Source organism: Electrona antarctica, assembly GCF_951216825.1.
Source record: "Electrona antarctica genome assembly, chromosome: 13".
Classification (NCBI taxonomy): domain Eukaryota; kingdom Metazoa; phylum Chordata; class Actinopteri; order Myctophiformes; family Myctophidae; genus Electrona; species Electrona antarctica.
The window spans coordinates 17,843,429-17,867,929 of record NC_136794.1 but is presented as its reverse complement, the minus strand read 5'-3'; the positions used below and the strand labels follow the sequence as shown (position 1 = coordinate 17,867,929).

Genomic DNA, 24,501 nt, shown 5'->3' with positions numbered 1-24,501 from the left:
CCCACCATCCTAAAAGCGGCTGTGTTTATCTTCACTGGGTTGGAAAGACTAACAATAATATTATCACGGACTGCGTCGTGTAGGCCAGTCTTATCGGTCCGTGAGGAAAAGTAGCACAAAGGATTTCTCATCACTGCCATTACATCATGGTGTAAACATGACGATGATGAATGTCATAATGAGATGCACCGTGGGCATATTGGTGTAAAGGAGTCACACCAAGATTCCCATTACCTTTGTCTTTGCTCTTCTCTTTGGATAATGAATCCAACTTTCTCCGAAGTGACTTCTTACGCTTGTGGCAATCTGAAAAGAGGCAAACGGCTTTAATAAAACATGCAGACACAGCTGTAAATAACGACACTATATTCTTGTCCTACCTTCCCAAACTGTAACACAGTTCAAGAAAGCAGGCCAAAGCAGGCAACCCAAATGTAAATGTCAAGAGATGAAAACCTGGAATGTGAATCTTAATTTATAGTGTATCTATATAATGTTAGTACCTGAATAAAGGCATGCCCGTGCATACCTTGACCTAGATCCTTATTCAATAGGAATCCACATGTAAATGGTTAAGTTATGAAACCTACAACTGCTGTTTCAAAAGACACTGGAAGAGAAAGTACACACACAGCCCCCGCATCCCCCCCCCTCTACCTCCTACCCACCCACCCAGACCACACACACACACACGCACACGCACGCACGCACGCACGCACGCACGCACGCACGCACGCACGCACGCACAAAAAAGCAGATCTAAAAGCTCACAATGAGCTTGTAGATTGGCTGGTTTCGGCATTCAACGCCAACGATCGCACGACGAATTATGGACCAGGCTTAAATGAGGTTTCATGTATCATGTGAACAGCAGAAAGCAAAGCTCTCGCCAGATGAGGAAACGTGATGACTGAGGAAACGGCTGACATGAAACAGATCACAGTGAAGAAAGACAACCTCACTCCATGAAAATAGGGCTGAGAAACAAGGGTTCAGCAATGCAATCTATCGTCTATCGCCCAGCAAATGTGCGGGAAAAAAAAGGAAAAAATAAAATCCGTTTGCAAATTTCACAATAAAACCAGCAGGACTGGAAGAGTTTCACTCAGGTTTGTCAAGGCGTGCTGTGACAAGCTCGTGAAATACTGACATGCACCAAATGGAAAATGGTTGTATAGGGAAGGGGACAAGTGACAGGGGTGTGCTTTGTTTGTATGTGTCTGTGCACAGTAGAATTGTGAGTGTAAGAATAAACCCACATGGGTCTATAAGGTAAAAGCTGCAATCCTATTATGTCCTACTGGGAATTTCGAAACGTTGTCTCCCGGAAAACAGAACAAATCTCTACCCCTCAGCCAAGAGGCAGTCCCAGCTTGGCCAGGGGAGATATTTCACTTATGAGCTTGAGGCAGTACTGCTTTACAACCAGTAGGTATCCTATCTAAACGACAGCAGGGTCTAAAGTTTTCAATGGAAGAGTAGGGAGGGAGACCACCTCCAGCCACGGCAGATGTGCTAGCTGTATTAACATACTCTACCATATATAGATTGGTTAAAATAACAATGTGTTCATTCAAATAAGCTTCTAGGGGTTTTCAAACTGGTCGTCCGTGGACCACTGGTGGTCCATGGATGTATTGCATGTGGTCCCTGAACATTGATTGATTGATTGATTGATTGATTGAAATTTTATTCAGTTTGCAGAAGGGTACATTTCAAACGGAAGCACTAGTCAATAGAGCGTCGCAGTCCCGCCCCCTTTCATGACGACGCCAGGCCCAGGAAATGAATCCCAATGCATTTTTCCCATAGACATTTAAAAAAGTATTTATTTAAAGACCTTTTAAGCGTCGTACGAAGCCAACTCGAGTCGTGACAAATCATGACAACACACACAATATTTTGGACCAAACAAATAATTACATGTTGTAACCTGCCGTTTTTTTCTACTTTCTAATTCTTTGTTTGGCCCGAAACATTGTGTTTGTTGTCATGATTTGTCACGACAAGAGTTGGCTTTGTCCGCGGCGTAAACGTCTTTAAATAAATACTTTCTGAAATGTCTATGAGGAAAATGAACGGAGAATCATTTCCTGGGCCCTGGTAGGGGGCGGGACTGCGACGCTCTATACTGCTACAAGGATAAAGCCATAAAAAGACCATTTTCAATTCATCAGAACATTCCTAAGCCATTCATTCAATGATGACCTGGGTGGCTGACTCAATTGAGTCTCCTACTGGACTCCACCGGTCATCTAATTGGCTTTTTGTCACATTCCTAAAAGTGCTTCATGGGGTGTGTAATTGATAGAAAATAAGGCATTTTTGGGTGAACTGGTTAAATTAACAATGTGGATTTTACAGTGAGTGAGTTGGCTACAGTATATGTGAGTGCATGAGTGGGTGCATAAGTTCACCACGCACGCACACGCACACGCACACACACGCACACACACACACACACACACACACACACACACACACACACACACACACACACACACACACACACACAACAACCTTTAGGAAAGGTGATCTGGCAGCCCAGGTCACAATCCTGGAGCAAGCGGCTGAAGGCGACATCCTGGAGACGAACTCGCTCCAGCTCAGAAAGGCTCTGCAGTGGGACCGGCTTCAGGCCCACAGTACGACCTGACACGCTGTTCCACGTGAAATCACCCTGAGGACACCACACACACACACACACACACACACACACACACACACACACACACACACACACACACACACACACACACACGTTAATTTGCATTTTGGGGGCATTGCAATAGCTTACATTCATTCAGTCTAGCTGGTTACCCTTACCCTATCTATCTTAATCCTAGCAGGTATACATACTGTATACTTCTTAACCCTGTTAAACTGGAATAATATCAAATTGCGATCACCAATTTCCGCCCGCCGCAAGATTGCGCAAATGGGCAGCGCCGTTATAATTGCTATCTTCCAAACGACACAGTTGTCATTTTTAGACACAGCGCCCACGTTGTCTACTCTAAAGTCTAAATACCAAATAATCTTGCACCCATTTAGCACCAATGAGCGTGTTGGTCTTAAAATTAGGTGTGGTCTGGGGCTATTAGGGCACAAACACTGTATCTTAAGCACAGATTTAGCGTTTGGCGTTTACACCAGCTTTTAGTTAGTCTTAACTCACAGTGCACAGTGACAACACAGACATTTCCTTACAGACGGTGCATTATTGGGATTAACCCATTTAGACCTGAGGACGCATCCGTGTCATATTATAGCTTTTAAACCATTTTGGGCGGGAACCCCTTTTGGTGTTTTAACTAAGCATTATGTTATACTTTAGCTATTGAAAAATAGCAGATCTACAAGCTCATAGTGCGCCATTTGAAAAATCGTAAAAATGCGGCACAAATCTTTGAATATATATTCTTTCAAAGCGAACGTTTTTTTTATTTCGACGTCAGGCCTGAATGGGTTAAGATGCGCCGCCTACGAGGTTCACAGTGTGCGTACAGTACATATTGGTTTAATTAATGCAACGCCCAAAACACACCCATGACTTAATACCATTCGCTAGCGTGTAGAGCTAGCGCATAACATGCTACCTAACTTCCATGGGCACACCACCAACCGCCTTGCGTTCTGCTCTGTGCACCATAGATCGTCTAAATAGTCCATTGATGTTAGCCTGCCACCTTTATGTACATCATCTTGTTTATGTAACAGAGGCGTATCTACAATAAGGCGAGGGCAGGCGTCCGCCTGTCCAAATCCATTTCTGGCCTGGCCAAAATCCATACAATGAGGAAAAAAAGAGGACAAAAACAAGACGTGAGAACTATTAATGGACAGCTGATTGGCCGTCGCGGTAGAGCGCGACCCTCAATCACCCATTGGAATGTAAATGCAAGCCTTTCAGCCTTTGTATACTACTCGTCTGGCAGGTATATCTCTTTGAAAACCTTTAGTGCTACGATTGTGCGCGGGGACGACAATTAACACATCTTGCCTGTCCAAAATATAATTCTTGCCTGCCCAAAATGTAATTCTTGGAAACGCCACTGTTATGTAATCTAACAAATGTTTTCTGTTTCTGAAACTGTAAAACATGTATTATTGTCATTATTGTTATTATTGAAACAAGCCAATGCCATAGGTATAAGCTTTCTTGGAAAGAATATTTTAGCAAACCTTGTATTCTATTGTACTCTACTTCCATGTGTTTGTCTATAGTGTAGCAGATCTCCCCAAGTCCAAAGGGATATCCCTTTGGTCTAGTGGTTAAGATGTTGGACTTCCACGTGGGAGACCTGAGTTCAAATCCAAGGCGATACATATGCAAACTGAAAAATGAAGTATTCAATCATGAGAATGATTTTCCATGGCATCATTTTTTTTGTGGAAGTTATAATATATAGTAACAAAAGCAAAAGCATAATCTGGCCAGATGTTTTGTGGGAGAACTGATCTCACCCATCACCCATCTTCCAATTTTAGCAAACAGATGGACGCAATATACGGTACACACATTGAATGGAAATTGTAAAGACGGACAAAATAAAATAAATAAATAAAATAACAAACAAACAAAAAAAGCAGAATGATAAATGTATTAACTGATTAGTTCATTATATGAGCTAAAGTTAAAGTTTTTGGGCAGAACTGGTTACAAGAATCGCAGAGTTCACTTTGTGTTGCCATCTTCTATTGTTTCTTGAATGATTGATCACTCTGCAAATTGAAGAGCAAACACACTTTCAAACCATAGACTAGAGGGCAAACATCTAAGAAACAAGTTATGCAGCATTACAAAGGACTAGAGCGGCGCCCGTGGGGCCTCTACAGCGGTGACCGTTGGAACGATGCAAGTTGGAAATGCATGCCCCACCCAGATATTACGTCTGTGTTCCTTTTATACCTATATATAGAGTTCTTTGTCAGGCATGCCCAAATAATATGGAGTCTATGCAGACGTCAGAATAATGTCAGAACAGGCTAGCTCCATATATGGACCCTGGCCAGGTGTAGAGCCCAGGCAGAGGCCTTTTTGGGGCGGTTCTGGACAAACGTGGGTCTGACAGACTTGACACCGGGCACTGCACCCCCTGCGGTGGTGTGGCACGCGTGTGTCGAATTTGAAGTTGGTGGGGCGAGCGGTTCTCGAGTTACGTGGATTACACACAGACAGACAGAGACATGGTGCATTTATAGATAAGATGAGAAGATCAGGAGCAAGTGGGGTCCAAGGGCCCTCAGAGGTCCAAATCTTAGAGTATATATGAATAGAGACGGCACCGGATATCTCCTCCCATCCACTTGCATTAAGTTGCTCAAAAGCGCATGAGGCGATTTCACTAAGGAACAGAGTGCATTCTGGGATGGATTTGCCCCAAACTCATGAACGCGCTGGCCGTTGACTATCATTGCACGCGTTCACGTATGAAACAGCGGCGTTCACGTATGAAACTGCGTTCACGTGTCATCGTGAACGTGCACAATGATAGTCAACAGACCAGCGCGTTCATGAGTTTGGCCCAGCGCTGCAATACCAAATTCGGACACTATGTCCATTTCTCCTCAGGGTTTCCTCCGGGTGCCGTCTCTATTCTTATACTCTAAGGTCCAAATACATATTCATTTGGGAAAGGTTTGAGAACCACTGGTCTAGAAGCACAGAATCTAATCTGAAATGCTGGAACTATGAGCATCTCCTTTTTAAAATACATGTAAGAGTTTAAATTGCCTTTGATCCATAGTCAAGCCAATCATTTGAGCCGATGCAAAGAGGCTTACCAGATCAGTAACCGGATACGCCTTACCGTAAGGTCACTTTACCCATTAAGAAAGTATTAGGCCGGTTGCACTTGATACAGTAGCAAACCGCTGTATAGAACTAATATGTGCACATATTTTACAGGACTATTTGACTTGTATGTATTCTTCAGTCTTTAATTGGTGAAGACATCAGGCAACAGCCACTCGCACATGTGACCATTTGATCCTGAATCGCCCCTCGACAGCACCACCAGTGAACTGCCCTTGAGCAGGGCAATAATCTGTTATCTGCTCAGTGGTTTAAAAAAAAAGAAAAGAAAAGATGTGAGTACTCTATGTGCCAAATTCTGCCAATACAGTAATCTTCTTTCACACGCAATTACTCCCACAGTTTAGCTCTTGGCTGATTTCCCAGATTAAAGAAATAATATCTTCATTAATTAGTATCCAAAAGCGCCATCGAGATAATCCAGCTCAGGGCTGCCTAGGACCAGTAATGACCTACTAAAATCCTCAGTGTTAGTTTAACGCTGGACAGCAAATGGCACCTTTCATCAAAAGCAGAAAAACAACTATTAGAGTAGAAGCAAATGGAACCTTATACATTACAGTTCAATTTGGTTCCACTTGTACAGTACATACCCAGAGTTAAATTAACCCAGAGGATTTCACAGCGTGAAATACATGTAATCTAATTACAAAATAAATCCAAGCCAAAACTTAGATCATATGTCCTTGTCCAGATGAAGCAGTGTTTTGGTATGTCCAATACTTTTTAACCAGAAACCAGCTGTCACTCATTGTGTGCTCAGCTGAGAACTGGTATCCTGCCTCTTACTATTGAGCTAGGTTGGTTCTCAGCTGTGCCAGAAGAGAATAGGATACATGCAATGTATGCAGGGTATGCAGGGCCATGCCATGCTTGAATTAAATCCGCCATGATTAGCTGCAACAACAAAAAAGGGGGGGGGGGGCTAGTGAATCATGGTGTGTGTGATATCAAATGTCCTGTACCTCCCCAGTGCCTCCCCAGTGCCTGCCCAGTGCCTCCCCAGTGCCTCCCCAGTGTCCCCCTGAGTGCCTCCCCAGTGCCTCCCCTTGTTTGCCCAGTGCCTCCCCAGTGTCCGCCAAGTGCCTCCCCAGTGCCTCCCCAGTGCCTCCCCAGTGCCTGCCCAGTACCTCCCCAGTGCCTCCCCAGTGTCACCCTGAGTGCCTCCCCAGTGCCTACCCAGTGCCTCCCCAGTGCCTCCTCAGTGTCTCCCCAGTGTCCCCCCAGTGTTCCCCTGAGTGCCTCCCCAGTGTCTCCCCAGTGCCTCCCCAGTGTCTCCCCAGTGCCTCCCTAGTGTCTCCCCAGTGCCTCCCCAGTGTCCCCCCAGTGCCTCCCCAGTGTCTCCAATAGCAATACAAGAGCAATAATACAAATTAATTAATTCATCAAATGAATGAATGAATGAATTAATCCGAATTTTCGAAAACTGACTTACGTGGCCGGTTAAGACTGATATGAGGTTAGGGGACTTAAGTGGCCAGTTAAGTCCGCTACCCAGACCTTCTCTGCAGCAGAAACATGTACTTATTAATCTCCATGCATGCCAGCCAAGGGGCCGTGGTGGTTCAGGGGTAGAGTGCCTGGATGGTAACCGCAAGGTTGCCAGTTCAAACCCGGGCTCCCCCAGAGTTACTGTCGAAGTGTCCTTGAGCAAGACACTGAACCCCTAATTGCTCCCGATGTGCTAGTTGGTGCCTTGCATGGTTTCCGTTGCCATCGGTGTATGAATGTGTGTGTGAATGGGTGAATGTAATGCACAATCTCTGTAAAGCGCCTTGGATAAAGGCGCTATATAAATGCACCATTTACCATTTAGCCAATAATAAACATCAAATTCCACCAGCTTGGGTGTTGTCCACACAGCTGTGAGTTATCAACACATCAAGGAGCTTTATAAAAGTAAAAATTAAAAACACAGAAATTATGGAAACTACAAAAAAATATGTAATACGGGACTCAGCAAACAGTGCAGATCAATCAGCACTGCATCATCATGTGTGTGCCCGGGTGAAATATGGCTACACAGTAAAAACCCAGTGTTAAAATATGCCAGGAAGAAAAGAAAAGAAAGAAAAGATGAAGGAAAGGATCAAGAAAAAAAGGGTGGCCGCCCACTGGCCAATCACAAAGAGTCCCAAGAGACACATAATGGATGTTTTCAGGCCAAATGTGTACACAGAAGTGCAGCATTTATCATATCAGCTCATCAACAAAATAAATCACACTGAAATAACCAATGGAAGCAGTCTGTCATACTGGATAGTTTTTCATATGCTGAGACAAGAAGCAAGTGGAGGAAAGGAAATTGACGTTTTCTACTTTCCCTTCTATTTATTTAGCATGAAATCATATAGATAAGCCGTACAATTTAACTGATTCTGAGTTGCATTGATTGACATATTGGCTGATCTGTAAGCCACAGCCACCGTTAATTCCAGATGGGTGCTGATTGGAGATCTGCTTTCAATTAAGCCAATTGGAAGTGAATTTACTCTCTTTTTGACATACAGCGATGATATCCAAGTTTATCTGCCTCTCATCTCAAAGGGACTTAATACTGTTTTTGCTGAAGACATCTCCACACGTCCTCTCAATAAAAACCGTGGGGTGTTAAGGACGTGTATAGGCAGGTGTCTCTTTGGGTCCTTTTTAATGATATCAAACGTGATCGCTGTAATCCATTTTTTGACAGCTCCCGTCCCGTTGCTAGGCAACGCCTTGCACACAGCTCCTGGACATGTTTTGGGCATGTGCACATCATTCACTTCCGGTTTTGGGGGGAAATGGAAGGCAGGGTTTTTCAGAGTAAACTCTGCCCAACTGCTTCGCACTCGAGCGCCTTTATTTTGACAAACTCTGGCAGCATCATAAGTGTTAAAGGTACACTTGTTGGCCCGGCCGGTGGCCTAGCGAAAAAGCAAAGCAAAAACAACTAGAAAAAGTGCCCTTCTGGGCACAGGTCTCCACCAGGAGGATAGGACTGTGTGAGATGTTTGGCAAAATGTTTAGGAGTAATATAAACATGTTTGCCTTTGATGGCAATTGGATGACTTGAGGCATTTTGTTCCAAAAATGTGTTTTGCAAAAATCAACCTGTTGGTGGCGCTATAACAGGCCAATGTGAAAAGGGTGGGATATATTCCTCAGCCTAGTAAGAAAATGTGTGAAAGATTTCACGTAAATTGCATGCTGCGTTCATGATTTGAGGCTTGTGTTCAAAACGGGGCAATTTTGCAAACTGTGAAAGCCAATTATAGCCAATTAGGATGGAATATGAAATATCGGACAGATCCGACTTGAGCACATGACCATAGAGATACTGTGTAACGATTTGTGAGATTTTTGGACAGAATCTGGAGGAGTAATATCAAAAAATGTGTTTTACAAAAGTCGGCCTCCTGGTGGCGCTATAAAAGGCAGATGCGGAAAATGCAGGTGAAAGGTTTGTCCTTGGCCTCTAGGGAGTGTGCATGCAACGTTTCACGCAGATCGGTGCAGTTTTAGGTAAACAATGTGAAAAGCTGCCTCATGGTGGCGCTATAACAGGCCGTTCTGGAAAATGCAGGGCAGAGGTTCATCGTTGGCATCCAGGGAGTGTGTGTGCAAAGTTTGGCATCGACCGGGTTAACGGTGCCGGAGATTAGCTGGTAACGGACGGACGGAAGGACACACACACGGACGGACACACGGACGGACACACACACACACACACGGACGGTGTGCAAAACATACTCTCTCCCCATGCCTTCGGCCTGGTGGAGACAAAAAGTACACTTGTTAATTCAGTCAAAATTATACCATTTCAAACAAGGCAGAGTTGCCATTTGTAGCCATATGTGGCATGTTCAGAAAGCACCTATTATCTAGTTAATGAGTAGTAATATGATTTCCTTTGTACAGTTATGTGAAATGAGAAGTGGCTGTTATAATAACTCATTTACGAAATCTGTTCAGACATTCCACTAGTGTGAGTACATATGGGAGTGGAGAGTTTCATCATATCAGATATGAGAGGGTGAGGGGCGCTCTAATCATCGTACATCATCATCAAGAATGGTGGTCCCTTATTGGCCAAGGGTTCCCACCGACATACATGCCGATTTGCTCAGACACATATGACATAATTTCTCCATTCATTGTCAATGAAATGGCATTTAATGTTTGTGTTCAGAGAACACAAACATTAAACACTATAGCTGTTTATAGGAGGGGCCAGCGCCCCTCAATAATACAGTATAGTAAGTGTATGTAAGTGTAAGTGATTTTTTTGTTTTGTACTCCATTTTAGTAGTGGCACAGTTCAGACACTAGCTATATTAGTTGTTAATAAATCAATCTAACAGCTCTTGTTGTGAGCTTGTAGATTGATGCGGCTATTTCCAGCAAAGAGATCTGGTATAGATCGAGAGTACAGTGCAACTCAGGTCCATTTTACTAAGCATTTACTAACCATTACAAGTCATAATCGCGATGTGCGTCTACTGAGGTTGGCAATGGTGACTTCATGTGTGAAGTAATGATAAACAGCCATGTGTCATATCACTCACTCAGGTGTCTGTTTATTGGGTACTTAGGCCTATGGCAATTCTGTTGAGCCTGAACAAGTCTGATGATCTGATCATTATCTAACTCAGTGTTTCCCAGGCTTTTCTGGATCAGGCCCATTTGAAAATCTTGAAAGCTAAAATGTTAATGATCAATCAATTGATTGCGTTCCGGCTTGGATCAATGGAATCCAACATAGTAAAATTGCCTATAGTATGTGGTTGGTGGGCAATGGGTGGCAATGGGTATATGAAAGAAGAAAGATTGACTCACTTTTATTCTGCTGTTAATATTGTTAAACTGTTGCAGCACAGCTTTAGCAGAAGAAAATGGTACCACAGGCATAAGTTATGTCTAATTTGTACCACAGGCATAAATGATGTCCCATTTAAAAACACAACTGGAATGCAATACAATATACATGCCATGGCAAGTACAACTGATATACCAGTTGTTACTTACACTTTCTTCCTTTGCTATTTGGATTGAAGCTTCAAGGGGGGCTTGATGACCCAATCTATTTAGAGTTGCTTCATGTGACTTCATGTGACCACTGACCAGCCTGTGACATCAGTCATCGTAAATATCTCAAAACGTATATGTAAAAAACAATTAGTGGAGGCACAGCGCTTGGAATTAGCTCCAGACAGACAAACAGACCCTATCATAGCTATAGACTCTTACAGTCACACAGAAAAGAAATCGACACATTAAGTGATTATCTAATAATAACTACCCAAAACAAACACTGTAGTATTCCCGCCAATGGCCGCCATGCACGATTCAGTGCACCCACTAGAACTGCTAACCCACACTTTCAAGTGGTAGTAGCGGTGCCTACCTTCCTTTGATTCATTGTGGTCTGAAATGCAACACTCTGGCTGTCATTCAGTAAAACACAATGAGCGGAAAGGTACTTTATACAATATAGTGAGATAGACAGCCCAGATTACAGTAATCAACCACACTTGAGCAACATCCATTGTGGTGATGAACATGTCTCTTTGCAAAGGAAGCTATTGAGTAGAACGTTTGGGAATTTTACAATGAACGATGTAAACACTTCTAGTTTGACTGCATAATTATGTAATAATTTTGTCTGCTGAATTACACAGAATGGTATCAAGGTGATATTAGGGCTGGAAATAAAATATTATGGAAATTATGGAAAATAAAATATGTTTTACCAAATAGCCGAATGTGAACAAAAATAAAAGCCTACCAAATACCTAGATAATATGTCAAAAAATCACACCCGTTTGAAGTGAGTGGTGCAAATCCGTGTGGGGGTCCCCGGGGGGTCCCCGGAAGTTTCAGACCCACAGGACCACGGCCAGGGTGCCGGCCCGGTTCCGGCGAGCCGCCCCACGTCTGAGAAATTACAGAGTTACAGTGTGGGGGTCCCTCTACTGTACCCTGTACTGTACTGTACTGTACTGTACTGTACTGTACTGTACTGTACTGTACTGTACTGTACTGTACTGTACTGTACTGTACTGTACTGTACTGTACTGGCACACCCGAAATCATCATATATATACAGTTAATATGTGCGTGTGTTTGTGTGTGTTAGGTTGCGCACAGGTGGTGAAAAACAATCATGCTATTTTCGTGCTCATACCCACCCAGCCAGGCAGCCACCCACACACATAGCTCTGTAAGGGATAGGTTGCACCACTCAAAACAATATCGTGTTGTGTGGAGATAATAACATAATTTAAAAATAAATAAATAATAATAATAATAATAATAAATAGCGCAAATACGTATTGTGAGCTTGTAGATCGGCTATTTTTGCTATTGGTGAGCATTTAATTAACCAGGAAAAGACAACACTTATGCCATATCACAATACAATATCCAAAATCCCAGACATACCGGTATCACAATATCAATAGGCCTACAGTAGATGATATAATGCTCTCCCCTTATGTTCAATTCTAGACATAAGACTTTACATATAAAAGGGTCGGGATATTTCACTTTCAAACATGCTTGAGGTCATTTTTGAGTGGTGCAACCACTCCAAGGAACAGCAATGTCCATGTTAACATATGTGACTATGTATGTGTGTGACTATGAGTAGCAGTAGGGGCAAAAGTGGCGCTGTTGTGCCAGAAACAGAGAGAGAGAGATAGTGCTGCACTGTTGCCTGCTAATGAGAGACAGAGAGAGAGGGGGGGGGGGGGAGTGGAGTTGCACCACTCAGTTCACGCGGGTGTGATTTTGACATCTACTAAGGATTTTATGAGCATCCCGAACAGTTTTTAAGTTGCTTGATACAGTGTTTAGATATTTAGTTAATTATTTAATTTGTATACATTTTTCAATTCTAATTTTAGGCCTATAGTAGGCCTAAATGGAAAATCTCAATTCCTCCTCACACAATAACCCATTTCGGACTGAGGCCGATAGATACAATAGCATGTACATAACAACAAGAAGTTCCCGTCCTGAATTAAAGGACAATATGCAGTCACCAGAACCAAGAACAGGTGTTTTCAATGAATCTATCATGATTAAAATGGAGTTTGAAGTCACAATGGGTTTGTATATCTATAGGAAGGGGGGGTGTCTAATAAAGTGAATATAAAATATCTATATACTGAATCAAGCAACTTAAAAACTGTCTGGGGTCCTAACAAAAGCCTGAGTACGTCGTAGTGAAATACCCCTTTAAGGAGGTCACCTGGAAGGTTATGTAAACATTGAATCTTGACAATGTGCTGATAACCCCGTTGTTTTCTTGAAGTCAAGGAATATAATGGATGGATAATTTGTTGACAGGTTCACATTAGCTCAGTCAAGTCAATCTAACAAATTTAGGGAAAAAAAAGTGACACTGCTGCTGTGCATATTATGGCAACATCATATTTTCCCATCCAAGAAAATGATGTCAGAAAAAGTTTGGCCTTCAAATTCTTCAATGACTCATATCCTTAGTTCCTTACCCTGCCACAGTATACCGGTACTGTATACAAATGCATTTGTCTAAACTTCAGTACTTTTCACTTCCTGACAAGGCCTGGCAGCAAAGTGTTTACCATTGTTTTATTTGACTTCAAGGTGCTTCTGGAGCAATGACTAGGAAGTCACTAACGCAAGCAATAACAAAGCAGGGGTCTCAAGAACACTTGTAACGTGAGTGGTCAAACAGGTCTACATGAGGAAGGTTTCTGGTGAGTGGTGAGAGCACTGAGAGGTAGCCTAGGCTAGTAATTACAGTGGTGTCCATAACAAATATACTAATTGCAGAAAGCTCAGGGTATATGCTATAAACCTAGCTTACCTAACTGACATTATTGAAAATCAGTAATCCCTGTAATTGAAACAATGATTTCCCCAGAGCTACGTAATGGATCCAGCACTGGTTCGTTTTAAGTTATCTATGCGTTGATTACCGCCATACAAGATGATACACTCCCACAACGTGTCCGATGGCCTGGGACACCGTCGTACGACGGACGCAGTATAAATTGGGCTACATGAGAAAACAACATTCTTACACTCAAAGTTACAAGTAAACTCATGACACTATCAGAGACACATAAATTGGTCCTACTCACAAGATAAGCGATGCCCCTGTCCAGATGGGGGTCCCCCATGGCCAGATGACATCGATAGATTCGCCACGGACGCGCACTTAATGGAGACTTGGAGACAATATGCGCTCTCTCTGCAAAGTGCAGACTCCAGAGTGCAAAGTTCACGAACGCCGGGTTTTCTGAAGAGATGTCAAAGCCTATACATGCTTACAAATGTTGACTGTGTTATCAACATCCTAATGTGCCCAGGGGAGGACTGATACGCAAAAGTTCCTTCACCCACTGATCTACTACTAGAGTGGACGAGATGCAATCCATGGGCTGGGCGGGGCTCATGGGAGAAGAGACTGAAGAGTAGCTATGATTCAGAAACCATTCCAGTCTGTTTAGTCACATCGATTAAAATCAAAATAAAACAGACCAAAAAGTCTAGAAAACTGTTAGTACAATACAATAATATTTACGCTGTATATTAAATACTGCCATAATCCATAAACCATTGCTGTCGGGTGCGCCCTCATTCTTAATTAACATAAATGTAAACACATGGGTAGCCAATACAATGTTTTTGCATACAATTGTATGTTTTTATTAGGTTTAACTGAATTGCATTGATATGGGCTCTTGTTAAAAGGAGTCAAGGACAGACAACAGGCAGATGATTTGTAAACTTTAGGCTTGCTATATGAATTAAGAAAGTTCCACATTACATGTTTTTGATTCACAAATCAAACTCTTTAACCTAATGTGTTCAAAACTGTTCCCAAATACAATAATAACTAAATAACTAAACTGTATAGAACAAATCATGACAGTAGCCTACATGTGGCTGATTTGTGAATTCTGCCCTATCTTGCTTCCAACTCAAGCAGGGTCCAGCTCAGGAATCTGCAAACTGTACATTCCATGTAGTTTTATTATGTAGCAATGTTATAAGCATTGCTAGTGCTACATACTATAAAACAAGTAGGCCTATAAAATGTTCAATAGTAAAAATCAATAGCTCTACTAGGAGTAGTGTGTGTGGGATGCATTTTGCCTCCTGGAGTGCTGGAATGAGCTAGTTTGTTATCACAGTGCAGCGTGCTGATATATTCAGCAAGCCTTTGCCTTATAAACAGGAAGCAATCTGTTAGACAATAACAAACCAACTGGAGGGCGATGTTAGGTAGAGGAATCCTGACCCATTTTGGTACTGCAAACTACCTGATTCTTTAACCACTTTAACCACAGCATCTCTATGGGGGATTAACATTAACTCAAAATAGGTATATAGAGGGTTTAAATTGGGGGGGATGCAATCTACAAGGTCACAATGTGTCGCGATGTGACACGTGTCGCGATGTGACACGTTGTGAGCTTGTAGATCGTCTATTTTTATAATGTGCACACTCCAAGCTGTCTGGAAAGTTGCTATGTAAAGTAAAATAACATGAAGCATACTGTTATGAATATCTGAGATTATGAACATCTGTGAATTTTCATTGACCATTTCTGGTCAATTCCATGAACACCAGAGAAAGCCAGGTGTTGCATAGCGGTCAGGGCAGGTGATGCTGATTCCCCTGCACAGTCTAGCGCTAATCTACAGTAAGTAGTTTAACAACAGCTGGAGGTGAACAGCTGCAGCAGCAGCCAGGAAAGCACTGCAACAACATTTCATTCATCACTCTAGCTAGTATTACAGTGTTTGACCACTACACCAGTTCTGGTTCTGGTCGGGGGAAAAACGACCTAAACCAAGATGGTACATTAGCATGTATTAAATTAGTTTAAAAAACACAATTCCTGTTATGCTCCGTGTGTGTTGTGTGCTAATGCATTTGCCTTTGTAAGAGCTGAGCAGCCATGCACAGAGAGTATAGCTTGCCCTCCTCCAGGCTCTGGTCTCTCTCTATCTCTCTCTCTCCCTTGCTCACTCTCCTCCTAGAGCTCTGAGGAATGCAGATGACATTCCATCCTAACACTCCAGGAGCTACACACAGTCCTACAAAAACCTCCACTATCTCTATCTCTATATCTTATCTCTATATCATCAAAAGGTGCCTAGATATGCTGCCTGAAAGGCAGGACACTCCGATCTGCATTAGAAGGATCTAGCAGCTACTTCCTTACAGTTACTGTATGTACTGTAACTGCAAGATGCATGATGCACTGTTGCAATTGCACACAAAAAATGTTTTAGTCAAATTTGGAGTGTCTAGCCTCGCTTAGTGCGTCTACAAATACATCTTGTGAACTACATTTCATGAATGATGTAGAACCAGCAGAATGAGACAAGAAGATATTCAGTGGGTTAAGCATGTTTCTGAGCCCCAATGCCCCAGAGATATGAGCTAAAGGTCAGAAAGAAACCTTAGTGAACCAGAAATGTAATTCATTTCAGCTGCCCAAAGGATATAGATTCACCTCTCACCAATCTAACAGAACAGGTGAAAACATTTCATTTCACAGACATTTGGTATACAGAACAGTTTTCCAACGCTAGAATGAGTTGAAGAATGTTTGAGCAGATGATAATATATATATTAGCAATATAAATGCATTTGTAAATTTTTTACAAGGGCCCCAAATCACATTTGGTTGTGAACACTAAGATCTATTTGCAGTTTAGGCTGTTTAGCTAATTAACATGACCTCTAATGCCAATTGTAACGTCTCAGAACGTACAATAATATGACACATGGCTCCCTCTAAAGGTTGTATAATAACTTGCAGACACTGCTTGACTAGTTTGTGCAAATTGTGTTCAAGAAAAAAAGAGGGGAATCAAAGCAACCTGTTAATGTATATTTCCAAAGTGCATTTCACATTAAATAACATTGAACTAATTAATTAATTCATCTAATGTTCTATGATAAGAATCATTTTCAAAGGCAAAGACAAAACACACCATGGTAGATGATGACTGCAGGTTTTGAAGAACAAAGCAATGATTGCCATTAAATGCTATATTTTGCTAAATATCTCACATTAATTTGTGTTTTATACCCACAACAACTCAAAAGAAAGAAAAAAAGATTAAATCAGCTTAAATTAATACGAATAATCATAACCAGTAAGGGTTTGATGAGGTCAGATAAACATATGGAATGTCAGAACAGGTTAGCTCCATATATGGCGAAGGGTGGCAGCGGGGGCGTCTTGAGTGTACAGGGTTTGATGAGGGCCCAGGTAGGGTCGGGCCTTAATTTTAGGGCCTGTTGAGAACTCTAGTTTTTGCCGGCGGCCGGGCGTGGCTGCACTAATAACTTTGGGGCGGGCCCGTCTAGAGTTTGAATGAACAGGTATGGGCATTCCCATATATGGGCTTAATATTGATGACATCAGGGATCTCTATCCCTGATGATGTCATGTCTATCCCTGATGATGTCATGAGGCATGACCATATATGGAGGCGTGGTGACGGACGGACGGATGGACTGACTGACGGGAAATGCACATTTTCATAGTAAATGCGACCTGCAGTCGCAATTAACAGATTCTAGAAAGGCGTGTGGATCAGAACGAAATGCATCACAGCCATATGACACTCACTTTTATAGTAACCATAACATTATACAGTAGTTGAGGGTATTTAAAATATTGCTAAATCGGCTCCAGTATAAGATTGAAGAAACATGGATGGAAAAAGAAACCTCACACAATGCTTCATGTTTAATTGTTTAATTGTCCTGTGTAAGATTATTTTATTCTATTGTTCAGAGTGCTTGTTTGTCAAGGGAGTGGAATAATCTGGAGAGGAGTGATCATTATCCCCACAGCAAGTCACAGCAGTACACCCTATCCTGTAGCGATGAGCTCCTGAGCACAGTTGCTTCCCAACATGGATCCTTCGTTCAACTTTATACTTTGTTAGATGTGACACATTTTCAGAGTGAGCTTATGATGACTGATGATGCTCTTCTCTCTCTCTCTCTCTCTCTCTCTCTCTCTCTCTCTCTTGCTCTCTCTCTCCCTTCTAACACATTCAGTGTATCCAGGACACCTCTGGGAATATATATTTAGAAGTCTTTTATGGCCAAAACCAACATTAATGCTGAGCTGTGAACAATCATGCAGCACTGTTTTTTACCCTCCAGCCCACTACATCTTATGTATGTCAGTCATTCCATTTTTGAGGATGAAAATACCATTGGATTTACTCAGGGGATCTGTTTTGAAGCCTACATATGTATTGTAACACAATGTGATGGGTCAGACTGACACTGTGCAAACACAGTAATTCTATCACAGTGAATGAACCAACTAATCTGATCACATCAATTCTTTTGAAACCCAAGTCTCGTTATCCACCCCACCCCGTTGTTTTTTCTCTCTCGTATCGGAGGCAGAGGGAAGTGAATGTCATGGTACTTATAGTAGTGTATGCAAGCAAGCAGGTTTAGTTCCATGCCATACAAACGGAGAGTCTCCTGTGGGAAGAAATATGTGCCTGGGGGAACGTAGCCAAGCTGATCCTTGGCTATGTTCATTCTGCTCTGCTGTGAGAAATAAGAGTTGAGGCTTACTTCATGTAAACCAGATGTCTCTTTGCTTTACATTTCGGCTTAGTCCACTCAGACCCTGAGTGAGTAGACCCCTTACAGGGCACAATGATACTCACCGTAAGGACATAAATAAAAGAATAGAGTGCATGATCTCTTTGCCTTTGTACTCTGACACTCTACTGTTCTCTTTGAGCAAAGGAAAAGGAAACAATAATGGATAACAATAGGATTCTTAATAGGACTGGTTGTTAAAGTTAGGGATCTTTAACAACCAGTCCTATTAAGAATCCTGTTCTATTCTGGTGTCAGGACTGGTAAACTGGATATGGAGCCATTCTTTCATAAATGAATGGTAAATGGTCAAGCATTTATAATGTGCTTTTATATAGTCTTCTGACTACTGAAAGCACTTTACAATAGGCTATACCTCACATTCACACAGCAATGGCGAAGACAATTGCACCAACCTGCTCACTTGGAACAGTGAGGAGTTCAGTGTGTTGCTCAAGGACACTTTCGATATGATGGCAGGAGAAGCTTGGGAATAAACCTTCCAGCTCCAGATGGCCGCTCTACCTCCTGAGTCCTGCTGCCTCAAATTAATCAGTGAATGAAATATTATTTTGAATGATCTTGTTTATTAACTATAAATGAACAAAGGCCATGTGCTGTTATGAAGCAGAATAAAACTTTTTTTGTGTGTGTGTTAATTTAAAGGGAGTGAGATTCATTCAGAACTTCTAATAGCTTTTTAAAGGATGCTCCTGCACTATCTGACCTTTTTTCCCCAGAAGTCTAAAGGAACGTGTATTAGGCTTCGGGCTAATACTATAATATATATGCAAGGGAAGGAAAATGTTTTACATTTTAAGGATACCATTGGGAAAACAGGACCAATTCCACATTCAGAACCACCTCCACACATCTGTGATTGTAGTAAAAGCTAGCTACATCCGGTCCAGTTTGCCATTTGAATATAAGAGCTTGCTCATGATAAAATAAAAAGCTTGCACATTGCTGACCATGTGTAATGGAAATGCATGGATCGGGCAAGCATAGTCTAAAAAGACACGGATATGTTACGAGCCACAGTCGACTGTGGCTCAGGAGGTAGAGCAGGTCGTCCAATGATCCGTGGGTCGGCGGCTCGAATCCCGGCTCCTCCTGTCTACATGTCGAAGTGTCCTTGGGCAAGACACTGAACCCCAAATTGCTCCCGATGTGCTGGTTGGTACCTTGCATGGCTTCCGTCGCCATCGGTGTATGAATGTGTGTGTGAATGGGTGAATGTAATGCACAATCTATGTAAAGTGCCTTGGATAAAGGCGCTATATAAATGCACCATTTACCATTTACCATTTAGGACTTACCAATAATCATGGGGTATTGATTGACACATGTGTGTATATTGACACATGTGCAGAGGTCTACCATTCAGCTAGATGGCTGGAATGCATTCTTGTTTCATTTTCTTTTGTTACCCACCCGCAGCAATACATGGCAGGGGGTATAGGCCTATCTCACAGAATTTCCCCGCCCCCTTAATACGCCCCCTTTCCGAGTTAGTGGTGATAGCGTGACGTCACTCCATAGACACTACATGTTAACAGAGGTAATTTAAGAAGTCTACAACTTTTGTTTTCTCAAGGTAAGGTTTGTTCTATCTGTTCGAGCTGATTTACCATCTTGTTTGCTTCATAATAATATTGGTCTGTCACATTTTTACATTAGGAAATGTACTTAGATTCTCCAGAGAAAAAAACGTGTAAATGCTAATGTTAAATGACACCACTATCTACCGGAAGGGGGCGTGGAAAGGGGGCTGTGAGATAGGCCTATTGTAATCTCCTCTGTCCTCTATATTTACTTCTATGAACAAAATAACTAAATAGCCCCGAAGAGATGATTACCTTTTGGTAAAAAAACAAAAATCATCACAGAAATACACATCTCAAGAATGGACAGATGTAGAAAGAAAATATGCTGGTGTAGGTAGGGTTCTCAGTTTTATTGCTCATGTTTCAGAACCCCAAGTCAGGTTTCAGTGACATTTCTAGCTAGATGTAACCGGCTCCTGCATGTTCTCTGCAAGAGAGACTGATTGCCATACAGGTCTTTCAACAAACAGTCGTCAGTCAGTCAGTCAGTCAATCAGTCAGTCATCACTCAGACAGTCAGGTGGTTATTGACATGAATATTCTAGGTCAGCCCCTGGTCTGGCAATAAGTCACAATTTGCTGACATGTAAAACACACACACACACACACACACACACACACACACACACACACACACACACACACACACACACACACACACACACACACACACACACACACACACACAGTAGATTACGTAAAATATCTTAATTAGGATGCATTGACTCTGCCAATACTTAGTGCTGAACTGAATTAGTAATGGAGAAATCATCAGTAAGCTAATCTTGGTGAAAGGGGCATCCGGTACCAGTACTCTTTATACAAAACCTGCGGTTGCCCGAGGAATTACATTTCCATTGAGTGAAAAAACACAGGTATGACAAGTGGTCCCTGCCATTCCATAAACAATACATACAGACCCAGGACATACTGACATCTCATAAAAGGAGAGTTAGAGAGCTGGAGCTCTGAGTGGGGGTGGAGCTGCAGTGTTTCATGCAAAGGGCATAACAATGTCAACCCGACTTCACTATTGTTATTGCAACGGTCTCTTAGATACAGTCGCCCCTGACCAGATGACTGGTTGGGATAATTACACACCCAACACATGTGACTTTAATTACTGAACTAAAGTAAGGTGTGCATCTGGTTCGCCACTCTTGTCAGTGTAAGTAGGCATCGTGGTCATGTGAGTAGTGGGAAGAAGAAGCCCACACCCTTCGCCCTCCACATGTGCACTGAGGGGATGGCCACTTTGTGAATATGGTGAATGGAATAAGACTAGAATTGATTACTAAGCAACATGTAGACCCCAATGGTTTATTTCCACTAGTATCTGTGCAATGGGATGCGTATAATTTGTAGCAATGCACAAGAATGTGGACATCGAGAGACATGGAGAAGCATCCAAGCTGCCCAGGCATAAGTCATATTAAATATCATTGCCGTCAGACTGCTCTCTCCACTATTCATCAGCTTCAATCCGATTTATAGTGATTACATTTCTAAGGGTTCTGGCAGAAAGATCTGGGTTCTTGCAGACGACTGCAGGAGAGACCAGATACCTGGTATTCATTACAAGCCTATTATAATGTCACTTCCATAATACGTCTCCATTACACTAAACAAATACTGTAACCATGAAGACCATCTTGAACACAACAGTACTAGGGAGGGACTGTGCCAACACATACTGTACACAATACATACAAAACTACTGTGCATAAATGTATTTCTATTTAATTTTGTAATTAACAATAAACAGGAAGAATTGCCATTATAATGGATTTTGAATTAAGCCATGGAGTGGTACTTAATTCTCTAGCTCACATGAACATTGTTGGTATCAGACTGATACCTCCATTATTATTACGATGTTGTTGTTGTTATTTATTTATTTTTATAGTTTTACTAAAATGTCCTTAACAAAATGCAAAATAGTAATCTTGTGTTCCAGGGTGTGATTTTGCGTTTGAATAGTTATGCTAATACTGATAGTAATAATTGCGTTTAACATACAGAATGGTTACATCTCCCCAACATGGTCTGGTCTTGGTTATAGGTTCTCTACAACCATAGAACAGTGCAAGCAGGTCCAAGACCTACAGTACATCCCCTGACATTCTGGAGAAAGAACAATAATTCAAACTTTGGCTGCCTCAGTCAATTAAAGTGAAGAGTGTCTTTCTTTACATCTTGTTTTAAAAGAAGGCAATTAAAAGCCTGACCTCAAGTGGAATCTCTGTCTGAAGGAAACAATGCTTTGCTGCTGAGGCATAATGTTTCACGAGGACTTGGCTTTTGCTGGCTCATCAGCAAGAAGTTATTTTAACCTTTTATGTGCTCAGAACCGGCCCAGTTTTAGAAGACTATTATCTCTGGTCCATAGCCCTAATGCTAATTCTGCCCTGCATTAAGGCTATGGGACCAATGGCGTCTAGCTCTCGCATGAAATGCAGACCAGCCGCTTCTGTAGCGGGAATATAAAGAACATTTTACCTACTCACCAATACAAAGACGGTTTGTATAATTAGAAAGAGAGGCTGGTCTGCATTTCATGCGAGAGCTAGACGCCATTGGTCCCATAGCCTTAATGCAGGGCAGAATTAGCATTAGGGCTATGGACCAGAGCTAGAAGACTATGTAAATTCATACTCCATTTAGTGCCAAGAGAATGTAACTTCATACTCCATTTAGTGCTAAGAGAATATGAATAATGTAATCAAACCCACATAATCACAATTATCAGAACCATTTTATTTGGCCATGTATATACTGTATTTGCACATAATAACAAATGGGACTGGGTGGGTTGTAATGAACAGGAACATTATGTGAAAACATGTTTTGAAGTCATTGATGTTACTGTTTTGTATCTTGCTATGACTGTTGCGTTGATGTTCAGCAGCACATTTGAAGCCTGATACAGCAATATTACGATACCTATCTCTAACTCAAAGTTAGACTGTTTCCTAAATTATCATATGACATAATGACACAAATGGTAAATCTGGTTGTAAACACCTGGCTTATTATAGGCACAATGAATACAAAAACTTGTACATTAGTTTACTGTGCATTTGAGTTGAGCTCAACGTTTTCAAGAACAGCTACACAGTGAGCTAGTTTAAACTTGTAATATTTTTAAAGAGGCTATGAAAAAAACATAAAGACCCCTGTATAGCAACCCAGCATTACATCATGCTTGAGGGAATTCAAAACATTTCCTGAATTTAGAGCTTTCAGGGAGCTATTGAGTCATAGTAAAGAGGCTCCCGAGAAAGTTCTCTTCCTATGATAATTGCTTGTGTGTAAATGAAAACAACCATGCATTACAATAAAAATAACATACAGTCGATCCCTTCAGTGAGATACTATTGTCACTGTAGGGCAGAAAACTTTCATCTCCGATGTGATTTTTTCATAAATAAATGACCCATTATATATTTTGTTAAGTAGAGAAAATAGACATGGTTACTAAATCTTCAAGGTTACTACATGTTGCTGCTACACGACATGTTGTGAGCTTGTAGATCTGTTATTTTAGATTTTTTTTAAAGAGACTACATGCTCAAAATAGGGATGGCAGGTTTAAAGTGGTTTAGTCTGTGGGTTTTATAAATATTTATACCAATTAAAAGTAGGCCTACTGTATTACAAGAGCTTGTGAGTTGTGACTAACTATATCCTTGGAACACAGGTTATTTCTTTCCTGAAAAGTAAAGATTTGAACATACAGTACAGTAGGCTACAAGGTTTACGCCAGGCAGTGGTGTTATGCAGTGATTGATTTATTGATTGATTGGAATTCTTATTTCACAGTATGCAGAATGGGTACATTTCAAACAAAAGCACTGTAAGTCAATACAAAACTCTTACTGTGGACCACACCATGATTAAGCAAAGGGGGTGGGGGGACTCAGACTTTATTTATGGGGGTGAATTGCCGCCCTCCGTAGGTGCTCTTTGAGAGCGGTTTTGAAGGAGTCAAGGGATTCACATGTCTTAATGGCTGTTGGTAGGGCGTTCCACATTTTAGTGGCATAGGAGTAAAAAGAGAATCCCGCACACTGTCTTCACTTAGGTTGGTTTTTATTGCAACGTTTCGGTCGTCAGACCTTCATCAGGCATGGTTGATGCCTGATGAAGGTCTGACGACCGAAACGTTGCAATAAAAAACGACCTAAGTGAAGACAGTGTGCGGGATTCTCTTTTTTCTACCTATCAGTTCCTGTTATCCGACGCACCTGTCCTTTGTAGGTGTGCAGAAGGACTTTTTCGTATAGTGGCATAGGAGTGAAATTAATTGAAATTGAAACCCTTGTTTGAGCCGAATTGAGCCGAATCTGAGTTGCATGTGGTTTGTTGAGCTCCCTCTGGTGTTGTGAGTGCGGACTTTGTTGACGTTATAGACAGTTACACATGGGTATCTTCACTATGTTGAT

General features: G+C 41.7%; 1 protein-coding gene across 3 annotated transcripts in view; it reads right to left on the bottom strand.

Moving 5' to 3' along the window:
* Positions 1–24,501, bottom strand: part of LOC306935692 (rho GTPase-activating protein 6) — a 38,226-nt gene that overhangs the window by 12,155 nt on the left and 1,570 nt on the right. For 2 of the 3 annotated variants that reach the window (XM_079518862.1, XM_079518863.1), the window contains exons 2-3: positions 2,521–2,680; positions 235–306 (exon numbers count right to left, since the gene is read on the bottom strand). In XM_079518862.1, the coding sequence (XP_079374988.1) occupies positions 235–306; positions 2,521–2,680 (232 nt within the window). Of the gene's footprint in view, positions 1–234; positions 307–2,520; positions 2,681–13,929; positions 14,014–24,501 lie in introns of those variants that run through there. The other variant, XM_079518864.1, reaches the window with a different exon arrangement.